Source organism: Lathyrus oleraceus, chromosome 1 (assembly GCF_024323335.1).
Source record: "Lathyrus oleraceus cultivar Zhongwan6 chromosome 1, CAAS_Psat_ZW6_1.0, whole genome shotgun sequence".
Taxonomy (NCBI): Eukaryota; Viridiplantae; Streptophyta; class Magnoliopsida; order Fabales; family Fabaceae; genus Lathyrus; species Lathyrus oleraceus.
The window spans coordinates 149,047,753-149,067,895 of record NC_066579.1 but is presented as its reverse complement, the minus strand read 5'-3'; the positions used below and the strand labels follow the sequence as shown (position 1 = coordinate 149,067,895).

General features: G+C 35.0%; 1 protein-coding gene across 1 annotated transcript; it reads left to right on the top strand.

Annotated features, from left to right (window-relative positions):
• Positions 1-5,175: 5,175 nt before the first annotated feature.
• LOC127123122 (uncharacterized) lies at positions 5,176-7,961 on the top strand. The gene is made up of 4 exons (XM_051053380.1): positions 5,176-5,611; positions 7,110-7,163; positions 7,418-7,477; positions 7,648-7,961. Exons 1-4 carry the CDS (start codon positions 5,279-5,281, stop codon positions 7,777-7,779), a joined length of 579 nt encoding a protein of 192 aa, XP_050909337.1. The 5' UTR covers positions 5,176-5,278; the 3' UTR covers positions 7,780-7,961.
• Positions 7,962-20,143: the final 12,182 nt, after the last annotated feature.

Here is a 20,143-nt window from a genome sequence, read left to right as displayed (position 1 = left end):
GTGGACTCATTAATTAAATGAACCATAGTGTGAGGAAACCCTAGTGGTATAGAATCCCTAGTTGGTATGTGATATAAGTAACTAGTTTCTAGGTAAACCAAAGTACATACATGTAAGGAATTCGGGAACCGTGTCCAAACTTGTGTGAAAATTTGTGGCAAGGGAAATATGTCTCACTTAGCTGTTATCTCCCGAGGTGGATGTTGAGTTATATAAACCCGAATGATGATACTCACACACCATATGAGATTGAATGGATCCCAAATTTCATTATCGTACGATATGCAAAGTTGAGATAAGAATTTCGTGAATAGAATAGAGTATGAGAACACATTGGCCGAGCGTACTTGTGGTGTATGTAGAACTCCACTAAGATAAGTTGTATCTCACCCCATGTTTACTATTCCATGTTTAGATACCTATGATTATACTTAGTACCACATTATAACACTTTATATAGTATGATTATTGATGCATATTATTTAGGGTGTTACAAAATTTCTAGTTAGTTTATTTTTGTTAATAATGTACAAGAAAAACATGTTGAGGACCCACAATAGCTGAAACATAGTTTGATAATGAGTATGCAAAGATATTGAGTCTCATATCAATGTCTTTATTCTGAAAAAATAACATAAACTACATATCTATACAAAGAGCATTTAGATCTATCACTACTACAAGATGTAGAGTTTGAGAACTACACACATCATCAAGTTACATGTCCGCTGAATGACACGTGCTTCTTTTCTAGTTGGATTAGACCCAACTTTTGTAAGGCCTGATATCTTTCTGAGTGAGTATTACACTAGTTTGGGTACGAGAAGGATATTCAGAAGCAACCTATCTTTTTTTCTACGCCTATTATCAGTTCATCCCAGATTGATCAAAGATATGTTGAGTATTTGGACCATATTTTTTCCATAAGGACCGGAGCTCCCAAATCCTCTATAGATGGGAAACTATACAGGAATATATGAGGTGGTATTATAGAATATGACCTCCTTACCTGACTCCCTCATCAAAAATAAAATTTCATATACCAACTAAGGAGGAAGCCCTTGTAGAGGAGACACGTGAAGGTGGAAAGACAAGTAGTTTATCTCTTCATGTGTGTGCATCTTAGACATGGTCGTCGAGTTACTCTTCCACGAGAATGTACAAGAGGGATCATATGTCAACACAATTGTCTAGGGGATTTTGAGGGAAGGAAAACTACATTGTAGATGAAGAGAATAAAGATGTGAGTCAATGGTTCTCACATGACCTGGTAGGATGCATTTTTCAAGGATTGTTTCAATGTATTTTGTGTACAATATTATAATGTATTCAGTTTGACATTTAACATTATATATGATTTTAGATATTTTTGGTTCACTTATTATTTTTGGATGTTTTTTAGATTATTAATTATTTTGTTATAGTATATATGAACCCTGATATTGTAAATGCAATTTCCGAATCTATAATCCATACTTATGCTAATAGGTATTTGGCATAGTTTAGATTCTATAATTTATACCCATGCCGGATTTTTTTGGCATAGTTTAGATTCTATAATTTATACCCATGCCGATTTTTTTTGGCATAGTTATAACAATATAATCTAAACCCATGCTAAGGCGTGTTTTCCATAGTTATAATAATATAATCTAAATCCATGCTAAGGGGTGTTTTCCATAGGTATAATAATATAATCTAAACCCATGCTAAGAGGTGTTTTCCATCGTTTGAATTCTATAATCTAAGACGTGTCATTGGATTCATTTGTGTGGTCTAGATTGCACAACATTTTTCGTGAACTAGAGTGCACATGAACTTGTATAAAATAATATATTTTGTTTATTTTTTGTTCACATCAGAATAAATAATTAATTATTCTTACATGTGCCCAATTAGAATGAACTCTGACATAACTATATAAAACACCAAGTTTTTTAGAATATCATCCCCATTTGTCAAGGATCAATGTCGATGTTACACTATCTTATTCAAAACACCAAGTGTATCGAATGAATCCCATTCTCAACCACTATGATACAAGAAGGATGGTTAGTATTAAGTATCATCGTATGTCGGTCGATGCACGTGAATTGGATCGGAGATGCATCTCTGTGCATATTCCGAAGATACATCTCCGTAACGTATCAGGACATAGCTTTTCATGTTATGTTGTGTTTACGTGTAGTTAGATGCATATTTAAACCATATCATACAATTGAAAATCAAAAATAGACCTACATAAAACCAAATGATCCAAAAATGATACACACACACACACACACACACATATACATACATACATACATACATACATACATACATACATACATACATATATATATATATATATATATATATATATATATATATATATATATATATATGCAAAAAAATGTCATACAACTATGACCTCTCCTTTACCTCTTCTACCTCCTCGCCCATCAATCCCCTCGTCATCCAACGCTGTCTCTGATACATCAATGCACCTCGTGCCTCTGTCATGATGGCATCTAAGGTCTGCCTCACATTAGACTCATCAAGAAAGATACCTTTGTCAATGTCTGTCTACGCAATCTCCACACTGTGATGACATGTAGGCAAGACATCCTCAACATGAACTAATTGTGCATGCTCCTCCTCTAGTATCTCCTGATGAGCTGGCCTAGATGGATCTCTTGGAGCTGCATGCACCATGTACATATGTGACACCCTGAAGAACCATCTGATATATCCTTCGACGTAGCTCCGGTCGTTCACAGCTATGATACTCTGTGTCTCCTCTAGTACCAGATGACTCTCAAAATATGCAAACATGTCATCTATTTATCTATATGTCAAAGTAGGAAGAGTAGAGACAACAGGGTCTTAGTGTAGCCAAACTGCCGCATGACGCGCTCGGGAAGATGAGGAGCAGTGAGATGCGATCTGCAGGCCAACCATCAAGAGTATATCAATATCTCGTCAAATGGCCGCATCTGACGGTGATCCACATAGTTGGTGAAGTGCATGTCCTCGACAACCAAACGGTCAAGATACATTCTGAAAGGCTCAGTCGTCTGGTTCCCTCTGAACGGGGAAAAAGCAGTAGCATGTGACATATCCTCAATATAAGTGTCAACACTTGCGCAACTAGAGATGTGCGGGAAGTGTTGGAGGATTCATGCCTGAAATGAAAAGTTTGGATCACACAAATTATTAGTAATGGCTTTGTAGATATAAAATGAAAATGACAAACATTAAAAGTCCAATAATTATTATCGCCAATAGTGTCACGTTGCCTATGACCTGCTTCGTCTTCCACATACAACCCCCTATCAACTTCGAGTACAAGTAGACCAAACAAGCAACCCCCTAGTTGTACTCATGAATTCCCTAGAAATCCAGGAAGTATTGTAGGTATACGACATTTGTATACGTGACACTCTTGTCCATTAAAAATGGATGTGTCAACCAAATATAGCAGGTATGCTCTCATAGCATGCGCTCTATGGAGCCCCACCTGCTCGTCATCACTTGTGGCCTGATGTGCTTTCTGTAGCTCAACTGTATATATCTTTTTCAGGTATTTAAACCTAGCATGAGCGCCCATAGTCTTATCCAACCCGTCTTTCATCTCCCCTAGATGGTCTACCATCATCTCAAGTGCCTTGTCTTTGGTAATCCTCCCATAATCTAGGAGTCTCCCCCTGATCGGAAAATGTAGCAAACCCGAGATACCGTCGAGTGTGATAGACATCTCACCAAGCGAAGATGAAATGAAGAGGTCTCCGAGTTCAATCTCTCCATGAATGCATTAAGCATACTGTGGTTAACCGTACTATAACCGGTCATTCACAAGTCCTTCAGGCGAGATAAGGACAAAACAGCTTGAAACCAATCCTCATTCGGATGAGGCAAGTCAGTAACCTTTCGCCCGTGGTTAATAAACTTTTGCAGATCACGCTCCTGAAAAAATTAATAATAAATGTCAGAAATTTGTCAATTAAAATTAATGTAAATAAAAAATAATGAATCCAACTAATGATATCTCTCCGTCCCAGATATGTCTGGTAGTATGGTATGGGTACAAAGGCAGTAATGACAAATCAATAGAGCCTCCTCCAAATGCCTCTGGCTCAGCATCCACAACATCCTCACTCTCTGGAGGTGGCACTAGATCAACACCATCATCAGTAGGAGGTGGCACAAACTTATAAACATTTATAGTATGAGGTGGTACTAGTGAATCAGCTACCTCATGTGCCTGAATAGGGGAAACATAGTGTATGCGGGATGATGGAGGGAGTGATGCCTCAAATGGTGAATCATGTCTCCTATGGGAAAAAGAAGATGGAGTGGCATGAGGAGAAGCACGAGCCCCAGAAGTAGATGACTCTACATGCCTCAATCTATCACGTCTATCGACAATTATGTTTGTAAGTTAAATTAAAGCAAAGAATTAGTACAGGCAAACAACACCACAAGCAAGAAAAAAAAACGAATACTGAGAAAATTCTGGAGGCACATCTTCGGAATCTGGTAACTTAAAATGCTGGAAACTGCAACTCAGAAGTTGTGTCAATGGCGTGAATGTACCCCATGCAATAAAAAAAACATGCTTTGATCAATATTTTCAGCGAACAAACGTCTAATACACTATGTCTAAACTAAAATGATATTTCTACTTGTTTTTAACCTTAATCATCGATTTCTACTCATTTACACAAAAACTAAAAAATTATCAAAAACTCAAAAAACTTACAAGAGATTGATGTTTCTAATGTCAGAGATGTTGAATAAAGTTCGCTTGAGCCTTGTTGGTTGAGTTTTGACTTGGTGTAGAGAAAAAAATTGAGTTTGAAATTGAGTTTGAGTAAAATGAAAAATGAGGAAGGAGAATAGTCTGATGTAATTTAACCTCCAAAATATTCCGAAGATGCACCTCCGAAATATTTTAACGTTAACTGAATTTTTGATGCGTCCGGAGATGCATCTCCGAAATCGGAAAGTATTTACATTTTTTTTTTTGGTGACTAAGAAACTTATGGGTTGCATTAAGAAATCCTCCAATTCAAAAGACAATAGACAAATGTGCTGATGTATATTATTGGGCCTAAATAGTTGTAAAAAATAAGCCCAAAAAACTACCTGACTGTACAAATTTGTGAGATAACAATTTCATATTTTTGTGAGAGATTTTGGATTAGATAGATAGATAGGGGTGTCAAGTGGCAAATTCTTCAAAAGCTATACCAACACAAACACAAACCAATTCCTACTGTATCTCAATCAAAAAATGGCCACACTATTTTCATCTTCATCTCTTCATTCAATCCGTCTTTCTTCTTCTACATTCCCCGTTTCTTCCTCTTCTTCTCAATCCCTTCAATTTTGCACTTTTCCATGCCACCCTCGTTTGAAGGCACTGTCAATAAAAAAGAACCGTTGTTTACTTGTGGTTAAGGCAGTGGAAGATGAAACCCAACAACAACAAGAACAAGATGTTACTGAGATTGAACAACAGCAACAACCATCATCAACCTCGGAGCAACAACCATCATCAACCTCGGAGCAACAACCAGTCGTTGTTCCCATTTCACCATCAGATACCCTCACAATGCTCTTTCAGGTACAACATCAGTGACTATTGCACACCTCTTTCTGAAATTCCCATATGGAAAAAATTGATTTTTTGCAATGCATATGTGAAAATAATTGATTTTTTTTTTTGTAATGGCCAAGGCCAATTTTTGTTATTTGTTGAATATTTTGGCTAAAGTTGAAATCTTCTCTTGCAATTGGGGTTCGTAAATCATGTGGGTCATTACATGAAATTGGGATGGTGATGAATTGGGTTTTACTTGTTGAAGATACGAGGGGGGAGTTTTAGTGTTTATGCAATGACTTGTAAGATTGATGAAGGCTATGGCTTTCTTTACTGTTCACAATTTTGATTATTACTCTTAATACTGTAGTTTGCGGGGGTGGTAGGGTTTGTGAATGTAGCTTGAACTTAGACAAATAAATTAGGGTAAATCTCACAATGAGAATCATATTAGTCTTATAAAGATGAAAATTACCCCCCATAAGTCCCTTAAGTATGCATTTCATTGTTCTAGTTATCCTTAGAGTGAATTATGTTTGAAGACTAATTTGAGTGATGAGTTGAATGTTTAAGGACCTGTATGTGTAATTCTCATATTTCTTGATATTAACATGATACATGAGTAAATGGCCTGCCTTATATATTTTAGCTATGAAGCACGGACACCCTAAACATTACATCAACACTGACCCGACAACACCGATACTAATTTGAAAGAATAAATAAATTAAACGTAATCACGAGTGTCGGTGCCAGTTTCTGACACGGACACAGACGTGTCTTTTTTCAGAGGTGTCGGTGCTACATAGTATTTTAGATACATAATTGAGAGTTCACTCAATAAATTAATCCTAATATCTCACTAATCAGGGTAATTCTCAACTTAATAGACATTTTTTTGTGGTGATAGATAGATAGTATGCTCCCACTAGTTTCCTTCCTAAAAGTGTTTTTCCTTGTGAGAATCTATCATTGGATTGGATGTGATTTGAAAATATGTTTATAAGTGGAGTAAAAACTTCTCTCATCTTACAAGCCTGTTTTAAATGGTTGAGTTAGTTGCACCGCAAATTCTAAGATGATATTAGAGTTTATTCAAAATCCATTAGGACACCCAGTATTAAACCACTTGGGTTACGCTCCAGATGCCAAGTCTTGGGCGTGACGTGTGTGTTGAGATTTCTAGGTTAGATGAGATATTGTTGAAAGTGTGTTTATAAATGGGAGACAATCCTTACCTTATAAGCCCTGCTTTTGTTGGATAGTGTTAGGACCAACCCAAAGTTCTAAGATTATCTATACACTTAGATCTAAGAATCAAGCTTAAAATTACATGCATAATGGATCTGAGCTTCCTCCATTCAGACCAACACATATGGGTTAGTAAATGTGCTTTGGATCAATGACTATGGATTCGTAATTTATTTATTTTTTAATGATTATGCAACTGGTTCTTCACCTAGAATTTACAACGTATTACTCTTTGAAACTAAACTAACTGTTTGTTTTCATGTGTTTAAAGGCAGAGGGAACATTGAAGGAAACAGCCGTTCCACCATTGACCAAAGCTTTAGAGGTAGCTCTATAAACTTTCTTAATCTTTGCTTCCCCTTAGTGTGAATATAATCGTGCTTCAAATACCTCTTTCTTAGGCATTGTTTCTTCACTTTGTCGTTTAATTCTAGTTCTTTTCTGAGTAATTTCTTGGTCACTCGTTCGTTGTACTTGTTTTTGCATGTTATCACTGTCTTAGAGGATTGTGTGGCTTAGTGATCCCAACACTTGCTTATGATCAATGCTCTATTATGTATATTTGTTGTATTCTCATAGGAGATCGAGGGTGTTAAAAATTTGAAGATTAATGTATTCGAGGGACTCGCAACTTTAGAGGTACACTTCATAACTTCTTCAATACAATAGCCGTTTGTTAGAAAATCTTATTGTTATCCATAGGATGAAAATGAAACTCTAAACCATCGATTTTCTATGATTTTGCTTCGTCCTTATGAAACTAGATTATAGACGCTAACGTGTTATTGTGGTTATTATACTATGATCAGTTGGAAAAGCAGACAACAATCCAAGCAACAGGAGTGGCTTCTGGTATTGTAGAAACCATACAAGGTTTAGGCTTCAAGTTACAGACTTTAAATCTGAGTTTTGATGATGAAGATGTTGTTGCAGTTGCCTAGACAGACAAAATCTACTTGTGTAACAAACTGAACAAAATTTCTTGATTAAAGCCTACTGCACAAATTCATACAGTCCAGGCTTCGATTATCATCTGTAATTTTATAAATTATTTGATTTTGGTCGATCGACTATGGATATTTTGAATGCGTACGTGAATGTGGAATCTCTTGATTGCAGAGAATATGATTTTGAAAAGAATGTTGCATGCAAGAAAAAATATGACACTATGGACAAAATAATTATATACTAGTTCAATGAATGCTGTCCAAATTAGTGTATAAAAATAATTGAACCAATCAGGTTCAATAATCACTAACTTGATCATAAAGATTTTGTTCTCAAAGAGAAGTTAAAAGAACTTAAAGGTGACCACAAAATCGGGTAAGGAGGTCTGTGGAAGCACTGAGGTGGGGATGCATGCTTGTGTATTATATGGGAATCTTGTCGATCTTGTGAATAATGCCTCAATGAGGAGACTAATATCCAAAGGGCACTCAAGCAAGGTGATCCCTTGCTCATTTTCTATTTCTTCAAGTGGTTCAGAGTTTTAGTGAATTGTTTGGAAAGGATAAGGACCTGTGACTTTTCTTCAGTTTTAATGTAAGGACCTTTGTGAAATTGTTATGTTGGTAATAATATCAATTTATTTGTTTTGATGTTTGCTGTATTATGGTTTTTAATATATTTGAGTCCCTCACAATAAGTCTCACTCACTTCTAGGTTGAAAATTGTTTTCACGCATAAAGTTGACATTTGATTAAAGTTAACGCACTGACTCGAATCAAGAAGTTGGGTGATTCAAATCAAGTATCAATATTCCACATGGTTTAAACCATGATTAGATTTGTTTAGAATCAAGAGCTTTCATGATTTTCCACTTTTGAATTCGGTAAACATGATTCAAATCATGGTTTAATCTCATTTGAATCACGGACACTTATTTTTGAAAATGGATTCAAGGTTGGAAATGTGATTCAAATCAAGGTTTGGTGTGATCCGAATCACCTAACTCGAATATGATTCGAATCACATGGTGAATATTTTCAATTTTTGTTACTTGAATCATATTTCTCATCTCTTGACTTAAATCATATTTTGTGCATTTGACTCAAATCAAATAGTCATTTTTCATTATTTTTTATATCACATCTCTAACATATATATAAACTCTTTCTCTCCTTTTCTCAATCAATGATATGAACTATAAAATTAATCATTCATGTATAAATTCATTTTTCGTGAATGAAACTTTGATTTTGTGTGAGATTTTCTCAAACTTCATCTTCTACCTTAAACACCAAACACCATTGTTGAATATGAGTGTTTTTCAACTCTACAATAGAGAGTGAGTTCTTGTTGTGAGGTGATTTATTAGAGATACTAATGATTTTGTGAATGCTTTAAAGACGGAAAATCAGATTTTGGATTTCTGAAGAGAGATTTCCATTGAAGAAAAAAAAGTTATATTAAAAGAGATTTTGGAGTTTCTAGCATTTGTCATCGGGTCAAGGACTCGAACAAAGTAAATTCCAGTATAATCGAATGATGATTCACACGGGCTTAGAGTGCTTGTGATATTTAAAGGGGAATCGACTCAATATCGTAGATCTTAGAGATTTTAGAAGCCTTGTGAGCCATGTGAAGTTGAATAAGAATCAATAATTAGTGTATTTAGCTTAGTGGTTATTTATAAGTATTTCAACATTTTGTTTTTCTCATCATTTGTATAAAAGGACGATACATCATTCATAGTGAAAGACTACAACAAATTTCTAATGGTTTATCATCGAAAATTGAATTAGGTAGACGTGTGGACGAATCACTAAAGTAATCTCTCTCTCTCTCTATATATATATATATAAAATGAAATTTCACATAATAGTTTGATTGATTTTTAGTAGTTAGTTTGCATGATGTTAGGTTTATTTCTTGTTCATAGATATTTATTTTTTAAGTGTATGTGTGTTAGATCTTGTCTTGTAAATTTGTCTTTCTGCTGATTATTCTAAAGAATCGAAATCCTATAATGTTTAATTAGTTGATCAAATGGAATTTAAAGGTCTCGTTTTGAATTTACAAAGATTAACTCTTCCATTGTTAATAGTTAATTTATCATAGATTTTTGCCATATATTTTGTACTCGTCACAAAGTATTAGTGTGCATATTCCCCCCTTAAGGTAAGAGAGACTCATAGACTTTAGTTGGTTTATAACACGATATGATGGTTGAGGCTTCCCACGACGGTTAGACCCATGTACGGTGGTGTTTTGAGGTAGTTTAAGAGTCTTTCTCACGTGAGGTGAAAGGCTCTACTGATGGTATGCGAGGTTTGAGAGCAATCATATGGTTATAGTCAGTCATAGTGTTGTAACTTTAGTAAGTGTCATGCTCTTTTGGGATGTAAAGAATGATCTCTAATTCTCATGCATGAGAAATGTATTTATAGAGGCCTCTAGGACCTAGGATTGTCTTGGGAAGGGTTACCACCCACTAAATAAAGGATGGATCGTTGAATCCAATTTCCCAGGAAGTCATGGGTCAGTTGTTAACTCTGACTTCTCTCTACCCCACAAACGTCTTATCCCATGTTTCCCACTATCGGGCAATAGGAAAGTCCTAGGGTAAGGTGATACCTCTCTTATGGGGCCGTCTAAAGGCATAGCCCTAAGCGAGGCCCTTTAAAATTATAACACTACATAGTCCATTAAGCATGAGGCCTTTGTTAGAAGACAAAGTGTTTTAAGATTGCATATATTTAGTCGAAGAATCAGAATAAAACAAGTGAAATTAGAGCAAATATGAGGAAGAATGACCAAAGAATGAGGGGAAAATAGCTAAGTATGCAAATTGTGGACTTAGTGAAAATTTGTTTGAAAAATGAACAAAAAAGAGTGAAGCTTCAGAAATAATCACATCCACCATCAGGAAGCATCACACACGCGATAGAGCATTAAAAGGTGCATCGTGTGCGCGATGCAAATTATCACGCGCGATGGTCACTTTTCTGGGCCTTTTTCTAAAGCGTTCTGCTCCATTATGACGCCTTTAAAAGGAAAATTTATGCACTTCCACAAGGGTTACGAAAATTGGAGATTGAAGCACGAATTAGAGAGCACATGTGGTGATTTTTAGAGCATTTGAAGCCATTGAAGGTCATCTATTCAAGGGGTTTCTTATGTTATCATTGTTTATCAATTATGGTATTTTTAATTACACTATGAGTAGCTAAATTCTTCTAGGTTAGATTGTGTTATGATGAACCTATTTCTCAATTGTTGGATTCAATGTTGATTTGACCACTGTATGAACCTGTTGATCTATAAACTTATTCAATTGCTTCTTGTTCGTAATGCTTTTTATGTGAGATACTATTTTAATATAATTTTGGGCACATAGGGAATACTGATCATTAGTCTATGTATTGGACCTAGGAAAATTATTGTACTTATGTTGGTTGAATAGGGATAGGAGACCCAGAGTAGTGGCATAGGAAATTAACATTTTGTACATCGTCTAACCCTGCTTACGCTGGCGGATTAAATAGAAAGTTTCAAGTAGTTGTTAGGAGTTATTTCATAAAGGGATCGGCTATAACGGTTTTGTTAATTCACCTGAGGTTGTAATGATTATATAATTCATATAGGGAGTCAAACATCAACAATAGAGGAATATGAGATTCTAAAACACAACTTGACCGTTTTCGTGATATTGTTTTCTCGTTTATTTACTTTTCACACTGAAACTCGACCCTCCCCCCCCCCCCCCCCCCTTTACTATTTTTTATACATTGCACATTTTGTCTTGCTTGGAGGCAGTCTCTGTGGATTCAATATTTTTTATTACTTTGACTTTATCAGTACACTTGCCGAGAAGTCATCAAGTTTTGGCGTCGTTGTCGGAGACTGTTGATTTTTTATTTTTCAACAATGCGACGTTTGTGAAATTTTTATTTTATTTTTAGTCTTTTTTTTTAGTTTCTTGTTTATTATAGTGCTAATGAGGTATTTTTCTGTTTGTTTATGCGCAGTTCCAGATCACTATTAATTTCATTGGATCCAAAAACTGAAAGAATCACATGCGCTCTCAAAAAAGCAGTTAGAGAAGTAGCTTCGAATGGAGGAATACCAGAAAAAGAGAAACTATCAAGTTCTTCTGACTCTGAAGAAGAAGTCATGGCAGATGCACAACCCCTCACTATGGGGGACTACTGTAAACGAACTGATGAAGGACAGGTTTCTAGGGGTTTATATCAGCAGACCCTGCTAATTTCGATATAAAAAATTATGTACTTTCAGGTTTAAGAGAAAATCCGTTCGACGGGAACGCGATTAGAGACCCATGGGCGCATCTTGCACGCTTCTATGAAACAACTTCAATGTGAAAACCAATTGATGTCACTGAAGACCAGGTTAAATTAAGTTTGTTTGTGTTCTTATTGATTGAAAGGAAGAAAAATTGGTTACTTTACCTTCCGAATGGAACAATCTGGACTTGCAAGGAATTAGAAGATATATTCCTTGAAAGATTTTTTACTAGTACTCAGTTTACCAAGCGCCGAGTAAAAATTGTTAATTTTAAGCAGCATGAAATTGAGTCACTTTATGATGCTTGGGAAAGATTTAAGCTTTTGTTGTGCAGATGCCCAAATGATAATATGCATAATATGGAGCATATGCAAACCTTCATCAAAGATCTTAAGAGTCAAACTCGCATATTATTTGATGCTTCCGCGGGAGGTACTATCCGCCAAATGACCGAACCATAAGTAAAAGACTTCATTGAGAATATGTGTATGAATGAATACTGTTCAAAAAGTGAAAGGTTGGTAAAGCTTGATACTATAGACACACCTAAAGGTGTGTTATCTCTTGATACCTATACTGCTCTTTTATCTCAAAGTGAATTGTTGAATAAAAAGCTAGTTGAAAACAACTTAGGTAGAGATAACGTGAGCCAGGTACAAGCACTTAAGTGTGATTTATGTGGAGGTGAACACGCAAATGGAAGGTGTTCATTGGAAGAGACAAGTGAGGAAGTCCAATTTGCAGGTTTTCAAAAGAACAACCTGTATTCTAACACATACAATCTGGGTTGGAAAGATCACTCCAATTTCTGTTGGAGCAATAATCAAAATTCAAATGCCAACCAATGGATGTAACAAAGCCAACAAGCTCCATTTCAAAGGAAGACAACACAGATAGAAGAGACTTTGCAGAATTTTATTAAAGTTACTCAAAATAGCTTTGAGCAAGTAACTAGGAACCATGAAATTTTGAGTAGAAACCATGATGTGTCAATCAAAAATTTAGAGACTCATATTGTTCAATTATCCAAACAAATATCCTCTTTACCAAGATCAAGTGGAGGATTCACCGGGAACACCGTGGATAATCCTAAGAGTGAAACATGCAAGGTTATGGAAACGGAGTTTGGAGTGTTACTAGAAAGGAGGAAGCTGAAAAAGTTAAGGAGCATAAAATAGAGGAAAAGAAAGGTGAAATTGAAAAGGAGGATAATGAGAATCAAGGTGATGAAGAGTAAATGGGAGTCACCCTTGATCACTTCATTGATAAAAATTCTCCTTGAAAGAGAACAAAGGATCAAATTTTAAATGACCCGAACCCATATTTACCATATTACATAAAACCACCATATCTCATCATTAAGAATAAACTAGTACATGAGGATGATGCTGGAATGTTTGAAAAATTTAAAGAAGTGTTAAGACAACTTCAGGTAAGTATCTCTTTTCATGAAACTTTAGAATTAATTCTCAAGTTTGCTAAGTTTATTTAGGTATTGCTGAAAGATGGAAAGAAAAAGTTGACTCAAGAATAGGTTAACATGACAGAGAAAGAGGAGATGGCATAACTGTCGGAAGTTCCATCAAAGATGAAGGATCCAGGGGAGTTCAACATCACTTTCACCATTGGGGGGATGATAATATCACATACTTTATTGGGCATCAATGTCATGCCAGTGAGAAAATTTAAGGAATTGGAGATATGAGAGATCATACAGAGCAACATGACACTCACTTTGGCTGATTCATCTATGACTCATCCGCTTGGTATTGTACAAGATATATTTCATGTTGATGGTTTAACCTTCCTTGCAGACTATGTGGTGCTCGACATGAAAAATGATTTGGAATGGTCAGTGATTCTAGGACGCCCATTCTTGGCAACCGGGAGGGTAAAAATAGATGTGGAGATAGGTGAATTAATTTTGAAGTTTAACAAGGAGAAGGTGGTGTTTCATTCATATCAATAGACACCATATGCGAAGGATCTAAAGACTTACTATAAATTGAAAGATAAAGGTAGTGAAGTTCAAAAGAGGATAAAAAAAGAGTTTTCACCTGCGTGAGGGTATCCCATGGGCCTGACATGTTTTGAGCATTGAGCGTCAAGCTATTGACGGAAAAGAAGCGCTGGATGGGAGGCAACCCATCATTTTTAATTAGTTTTTGTTCTGCATAATTTATTTTATTTTATTTACGACCATACCAAGATGAAGTAGCTACTCAAGAATAAACTTTCCATGGATATCTCAATTGTCTTTAATAAACAAGTTTGTGGTAGTTTATGTTTCTTTCAGATTGCAATTTTAGCATTTTAGCATTGAACAGGTGATCCAAGAAAAACTTGATCATCACAATAGCAATTAGTAACTTGAAGGAAAAGGATTAGAAAAGAATCAACGGACTTGTACTCAACCTACAGATACCTCATCTAGTAAGGTTTGAGCCAAATATTTCCATTGTTCACTTTTAATTCTTTATGAGTGTATCCATGTATTATTTTTTATCTAGTTTGATTTATTTCCGATTGAATTATGTGGTTTGACCAACACACACTAAGGATTTTTTTTTTTATAACTTTAAGCCTTTGTAAACCACCCTTTAGTAATAGGTATATGCATTGCTAAATAATTTGAGCCTAAGCCTTTCTTTCGGCGACGTAGCCTAAAATTCTTAGACATATTACTTGAAAGATTGTTTATTTTCACCCTCTCTTTGGAGTTAGGTATAAGTATAGTCTTAAAGTATATAAAAAAGATTAAGTTTGGGGTTGCTCTTGGAAGTGAGCAAAGTTTTAAGTTTTGGGTTGGGGTACTAGAGAATATGATCTAAAATTTCAAAAATTGTTGTGAAAAAAGAAGTGGGAAAAGACACTTCTTCAAAAAAAATGAATAAAAAAAGAAAAGAGTGATATTGTAATAAGGATAAAAAATATTTAGTACTAACAAAGAGGTATGATGGTAGAAGGAGAACTAGGAACCAAACTCTAAAGGTTTAAACCTATTTTCCTAAAAAATACCCTACCCTAACATATGCCAAGTTACAACCTGCAAAGTCCCTTAATATGTCTGTTGTCATTTCTATGATGAACTCTATTAAAACATGATAAAGCTAAGTTTGATTGATTTTGCATGTTGAATGAGAGATCACCCTATCCATTGAGTGAGTTATACTGAGGTGAGAGATAGGTTGTGTACTTGTCAATGTTGAGAACATTTTTCCAAATTCTTCGAATAAAAGTTGTAAAATAAATATTTAATTTGGTGATATTCAATTGTTATTATGCGACTTGTTGTCTGTTGAAATGTGCGATTGCAGGCGAGTTACTTGAGGACAAACAACGATTCAAGTTTTGGGTTGTGATGATAGTCTGTCATTGCATATATTTAGTCGAATAATCGAAGAAAAACAAGTGAAAGTAGAGCAAATATGAGGAAGAATGACCAAAGAATGAGGGCAAAATAGCTAAGTATGAAAAATGTGGACTTAGTGAAAATTTGAGTGAAAAAGAAGTAAAAAAGAGTGAAGTTTCGGAAATAATCATAAACACAATCACGCAGTATCGCGCACGCGATAAGGCATTAGAAACTTCATCCTTCACGCGATGCATGGTATCACACACGTGATGTTCACTTTTCTGGGCCTTTTTCTGATGCATTCTGACACGTTTTGGAGATTGAAGCACGAATTAGAGAGCATAAGTGGTGATTTTTGGAGCATTTAAAGCCATTGGAGGCCATCTATTCAAGGGACTTATTATGTTATCATTGTTTATCAATTGTGGTATTTTTTATTACACTATGAGTAGCTAAATTCTTCTAGGTTAGGTTGTGTTATGATGAACCTATTTCTCAATTGTTGGATTCTATGTTGATTTGACCACTGCATGAACCTATTGATCTATAAGCTTATTCGATTGCTTCTTGTTTGTAATTCTTTTTATGCGATATACTCTTTTAATATGATTTTAGGCACATAGGGAATACTGACCATTAGTCTATGTGTTGGACCTAGGGAAATTGTTGTACCCATGCTGGTTGAATACAAATAGGAGACCCTGAGCATCATAGCAAAATTTGGAATAAACTAATAGTCGATAAAGGTTCGACGGAAATATAATTAGAAACAAAATAAACTGAAGAGGCCAACTATGCCATCCTGTACAAAAACTATCACTCCTCACTCTTAACCTTAGAATTTTCTGCATAAAGGTACATAGGTGGAAACATGGAAACAAGAAGGGATGATAATACATTCCATAAATTAAATGGTGTAAAAACAACAAGGATAGTACACAACATCATTTATAGTTGACACAAATATATGATTCGCAACATAGACAAAATTAATTTGCAATGCTTATTTCCCCAACTCCCATGCACACGGTACCAATCACTGGATATTAGAGGTATGTTAATGAGTGATCCTAAACACTAAACTAAAGTCCTAAACACTGGATCAAATTCATAAATACTATACTGAAGTCCTAAACACTGAACTGAAGTCTTAAGTTAACTATAATATACATGATTCTACAAACAAATGCAATTATCCATCTGAACCTCCTACACCAACATTAACATTATCTATTAAGGCCAACACTACTTCTTGAATCTAAACATATCAACACTTCCTGATAGGGGTAACACTTGTTCTTATGAACCTAAACATATCAACATTTCCTGATAAGGCTAACACTAGTTCTTTTGAACCTAAACATGTTAACACTGCATGATAAGGCTAACACTGGTTCTTATGAACTTAAACATACCAATGATGCCTGATAAGGCTTTAAGTGGTTCTTATAAATCTAAAAATATCAACACTGCTAGTTAGGGCTAAAACATTGGTTCACCTTGAACCTAAACCATCAATATTCAACATTGCCTACCCACGAGGTGGCTATCAATTAAATTTATCATAAATAAACTAAACCCATAATTCACAATTTAAGTTGCTCTTATATTTAACAAACACTAGGCGTACGCTGCTAACATTACCTTACTCATTAGATATTTCAATTACTCATTCACATGGTATGAGTTGTAGGGAATAACCTTTAGGGTTCCAAGAACAACTCTATTTCTTATCAAATGTTTCCCAATATCTCAGGCTTTAATATACGAATATCTCAACTCAAACTACTTACATCAACCCAAGGGTTTTCCATACCCTTGCCCTTCTGAGTTACCCTTAGGACTTTAAACTCTTGACGTAACTCTAAAATTGTCTCACTGTAATCAACAAGGTTACATTTTCCTAATTGTCAAAACCTAACAAACTCAATACAATCCTAAAAGGCATAACCCGAAAGCTAAAGGATCAGTGAAACAAACTAAAAAGTCCTGAAACACGAAAATGAGACATCTGGCACGAAAACCTAAAAAAACTCAAAATCGTACGGACAGGATCACCAGCCACCGCCGACCCATTTTTTTCTCCCTCCTCGCAAATCCTTCGCTCATCGACCAGCCACTATCGCACGGTCGATTTTCGACGATTTTTTTGATTTGCGATTTTCGGCAGATTCTGACTGATTTTTTATTTTTGGCCGATTTTTGAATTTTTCTGTGTTTTATTTAATTTTACTGTAGCAGTTCCAAATCTCTTTTTTTATTCATGACAATCCAAAACTAAAAAATTAACACATACAGATTACACAACTTTTATCACATCAAAATGGGCACAAATCCAACATATATAACATCAAATTCATCAAATCATGGTAAAAATTAGAATTACTAAAACAAAATAATTATAGGTTTTACATAAACCTTACTTGATTCAAGAATACAATCTGTAAAAGAAAAGGGAAAGGGGTTACGGGAATCCACATTATCCCTAAGCTTAAACATCCATTATATAATAATCTCCCCATTGACCATGATAATGCAGAAAAAAAACCTTGAGTTCTTGGTGATGGGAGATCTACTCTTACTTTTCTCTTTCCTAGGGTTGACCTCTTTTTCTCCTTTTTCTATAAACTGATACGAGTGATCAAAACTCCTCTCGCCCTTATATAAATTAACCAGAATTTTATTTATTTTATTCCTAATAATTCCTTTTAATTTTAATTATTCTTTTTTTTTCTACCTCCTTTATTTTATTAGTTCAGTTTATTATCCCATAACTTCCAAATAATTACAACCCTTCAATTTCCTATTAATATTAATATTTTATATTAATAAATTCTTAATTTATCATATTATTATTGTAAATAACAACACAAGGATAATTAAGAAATACAAAAAAATTGAATCATATTCTAAATAAAATTTTAGGATGTTACAACTCTCTCCTACTTATAGAATTTTTGTCATCGAAAATTTACTTACTTGAGAAGAAATTTTTTGGATAAGTCTCCTTCATCTGGCTATATAGCTCTCACGTCACGCTACCACTACACTACTCTAAAATTTCACCTTTGGCTCATGATAAACTGATTGTGAATACACAAATTCTACAAGATCCTTCTTCATACTTGGCCACCAAAATATTTCCTTAATATCCTGATACATCTTTGTTGTTCTTGGTTGAATATTCAAACTACTCTTGTGACCCTCTTCTAAATCCTCATTTTAAGTTCCGACATATGGCACACAAACTTTGTCCCTAAACTTAACGACCCCATTCTCTACTACCTTAAAATCCATTCCTTTTCCTTGATTAATCATTACCAATTGATCAATCAATTTGAAATCCAACTTATGAACTTCCTTGATTTCTGCTAGTACATCGATGGTTAACTTCAGTATACCCAACCTTACACTCTTTGGCATGACCTTACACACCAAACTTAGAACTCTGAGATGCTTGATTAAATCCATCTCTTTAACCATTAGCACTGACATATGTAAAGACTTCCTACTTAGTGCATCTGCTACCACATTAGCTTTACCAGGATGGTAACTCAACTCAAAATCATAATCTTGTAAAAATTCAAGCCATATCCTCTGCCTCGTATTTAGCTCCTTCTGGTCAAACAAATACTTTACGCTTTTGTGATGGTTGAATACTTCAAATCTCGACCCATACAAGTAGTGCCTCCAAATATTAATCACAAACACCATTTTCGTAAACTCCAGATCATGTGTAGGGTAATTCCTTTCATGTACTTTAAGTTATCTTAAAGCATAGGCTACAACCTGGACAGTCTGCATAAGTAAACCACCTAGACTCAATTTAGATACATCACAATTCACTACAAATGACTCACTTGGACTTGGAAACATTAATATTGGCGCCGACATCAATCTTTTCTTAAGATCTTGAAAACTTGTTTCGCACTGCCCGTCCCACATAAAAGCCTGACCATTCTAGATCAACTGAGTCAAAGACATTTTAAATTCGAAAGTCCTTCGATAAATATCCTGTAATAACCAGAAAACCCCATAAAACTTATGATATCCGCTACCGACTTAGGTGTTTCCCATTGCAACACGACATCTAACTTAGATGGATCAAATGTTATTCCACCACTAGAAATTACATGTTCAAGAAAATTGACTTCTTTCAACCAAAACATACACTTTGACAACTTAGAATATAGTTTCTTATCCTTCAAAGTTTGAAAAACTAATCTCATATGTTCTATGTGCTCTTCTTCTAGCTTGGAATATACCAAGATATCATATATAAACACCACCACCAACTAATTCAAGTAGGAACTGGAAATCCTATTCATATACTTCATGAACACTCCTGGCACATTGGTCACAATGAAAGGCATAACAAAATGCTTATAATTCCCATAACAAGTCTTGACTATTGTCTTAGGAATATTCTCATACTTCACCTGAATCGAATGGTAACCTGACCTCAAATAAATCTTACTGAACACATACACTCCTACCAATTGATCTATAAGATCATAATTCTAGGGAGATGATATTTGTTCTTAATAGTGACTATATTCAACTACCAATAATCCATACATAATCTCATGCTCCCGTCTTGCTTCTTAACCAACATCATTAGCGTTCCCCAAGGCGATACACTGGGTCTGGAAAACATCTTCTCTAACAGATCTTCTAACTATTTCTTCTGCTCGCTTAACTCA

Bases quoted from the DNA above. Each gene is read 5' to 3' on its own strand.
- LOC127123122 (XM_051053380.1), top strand. From the start codon at position 5,279: ATGGCCACACTATTTTCATCTTCATCTCTTCATTCAATCCGTCTTTCT. The intron at 5,612-7,109 runs GTACAACATCAG...ATGTGTTTAAAG, and splicing joins CCCTCACAATGCTCTTTCAG to GCAGAGGGAACATTGAAGGA. The intron at 7,478-7,647 runs GTACACTTCATA...TACTATGATCAG, and splicing joins AGGGACTCGCAACTTTAGAG to TTGGAAAAGCAGACAACAAT.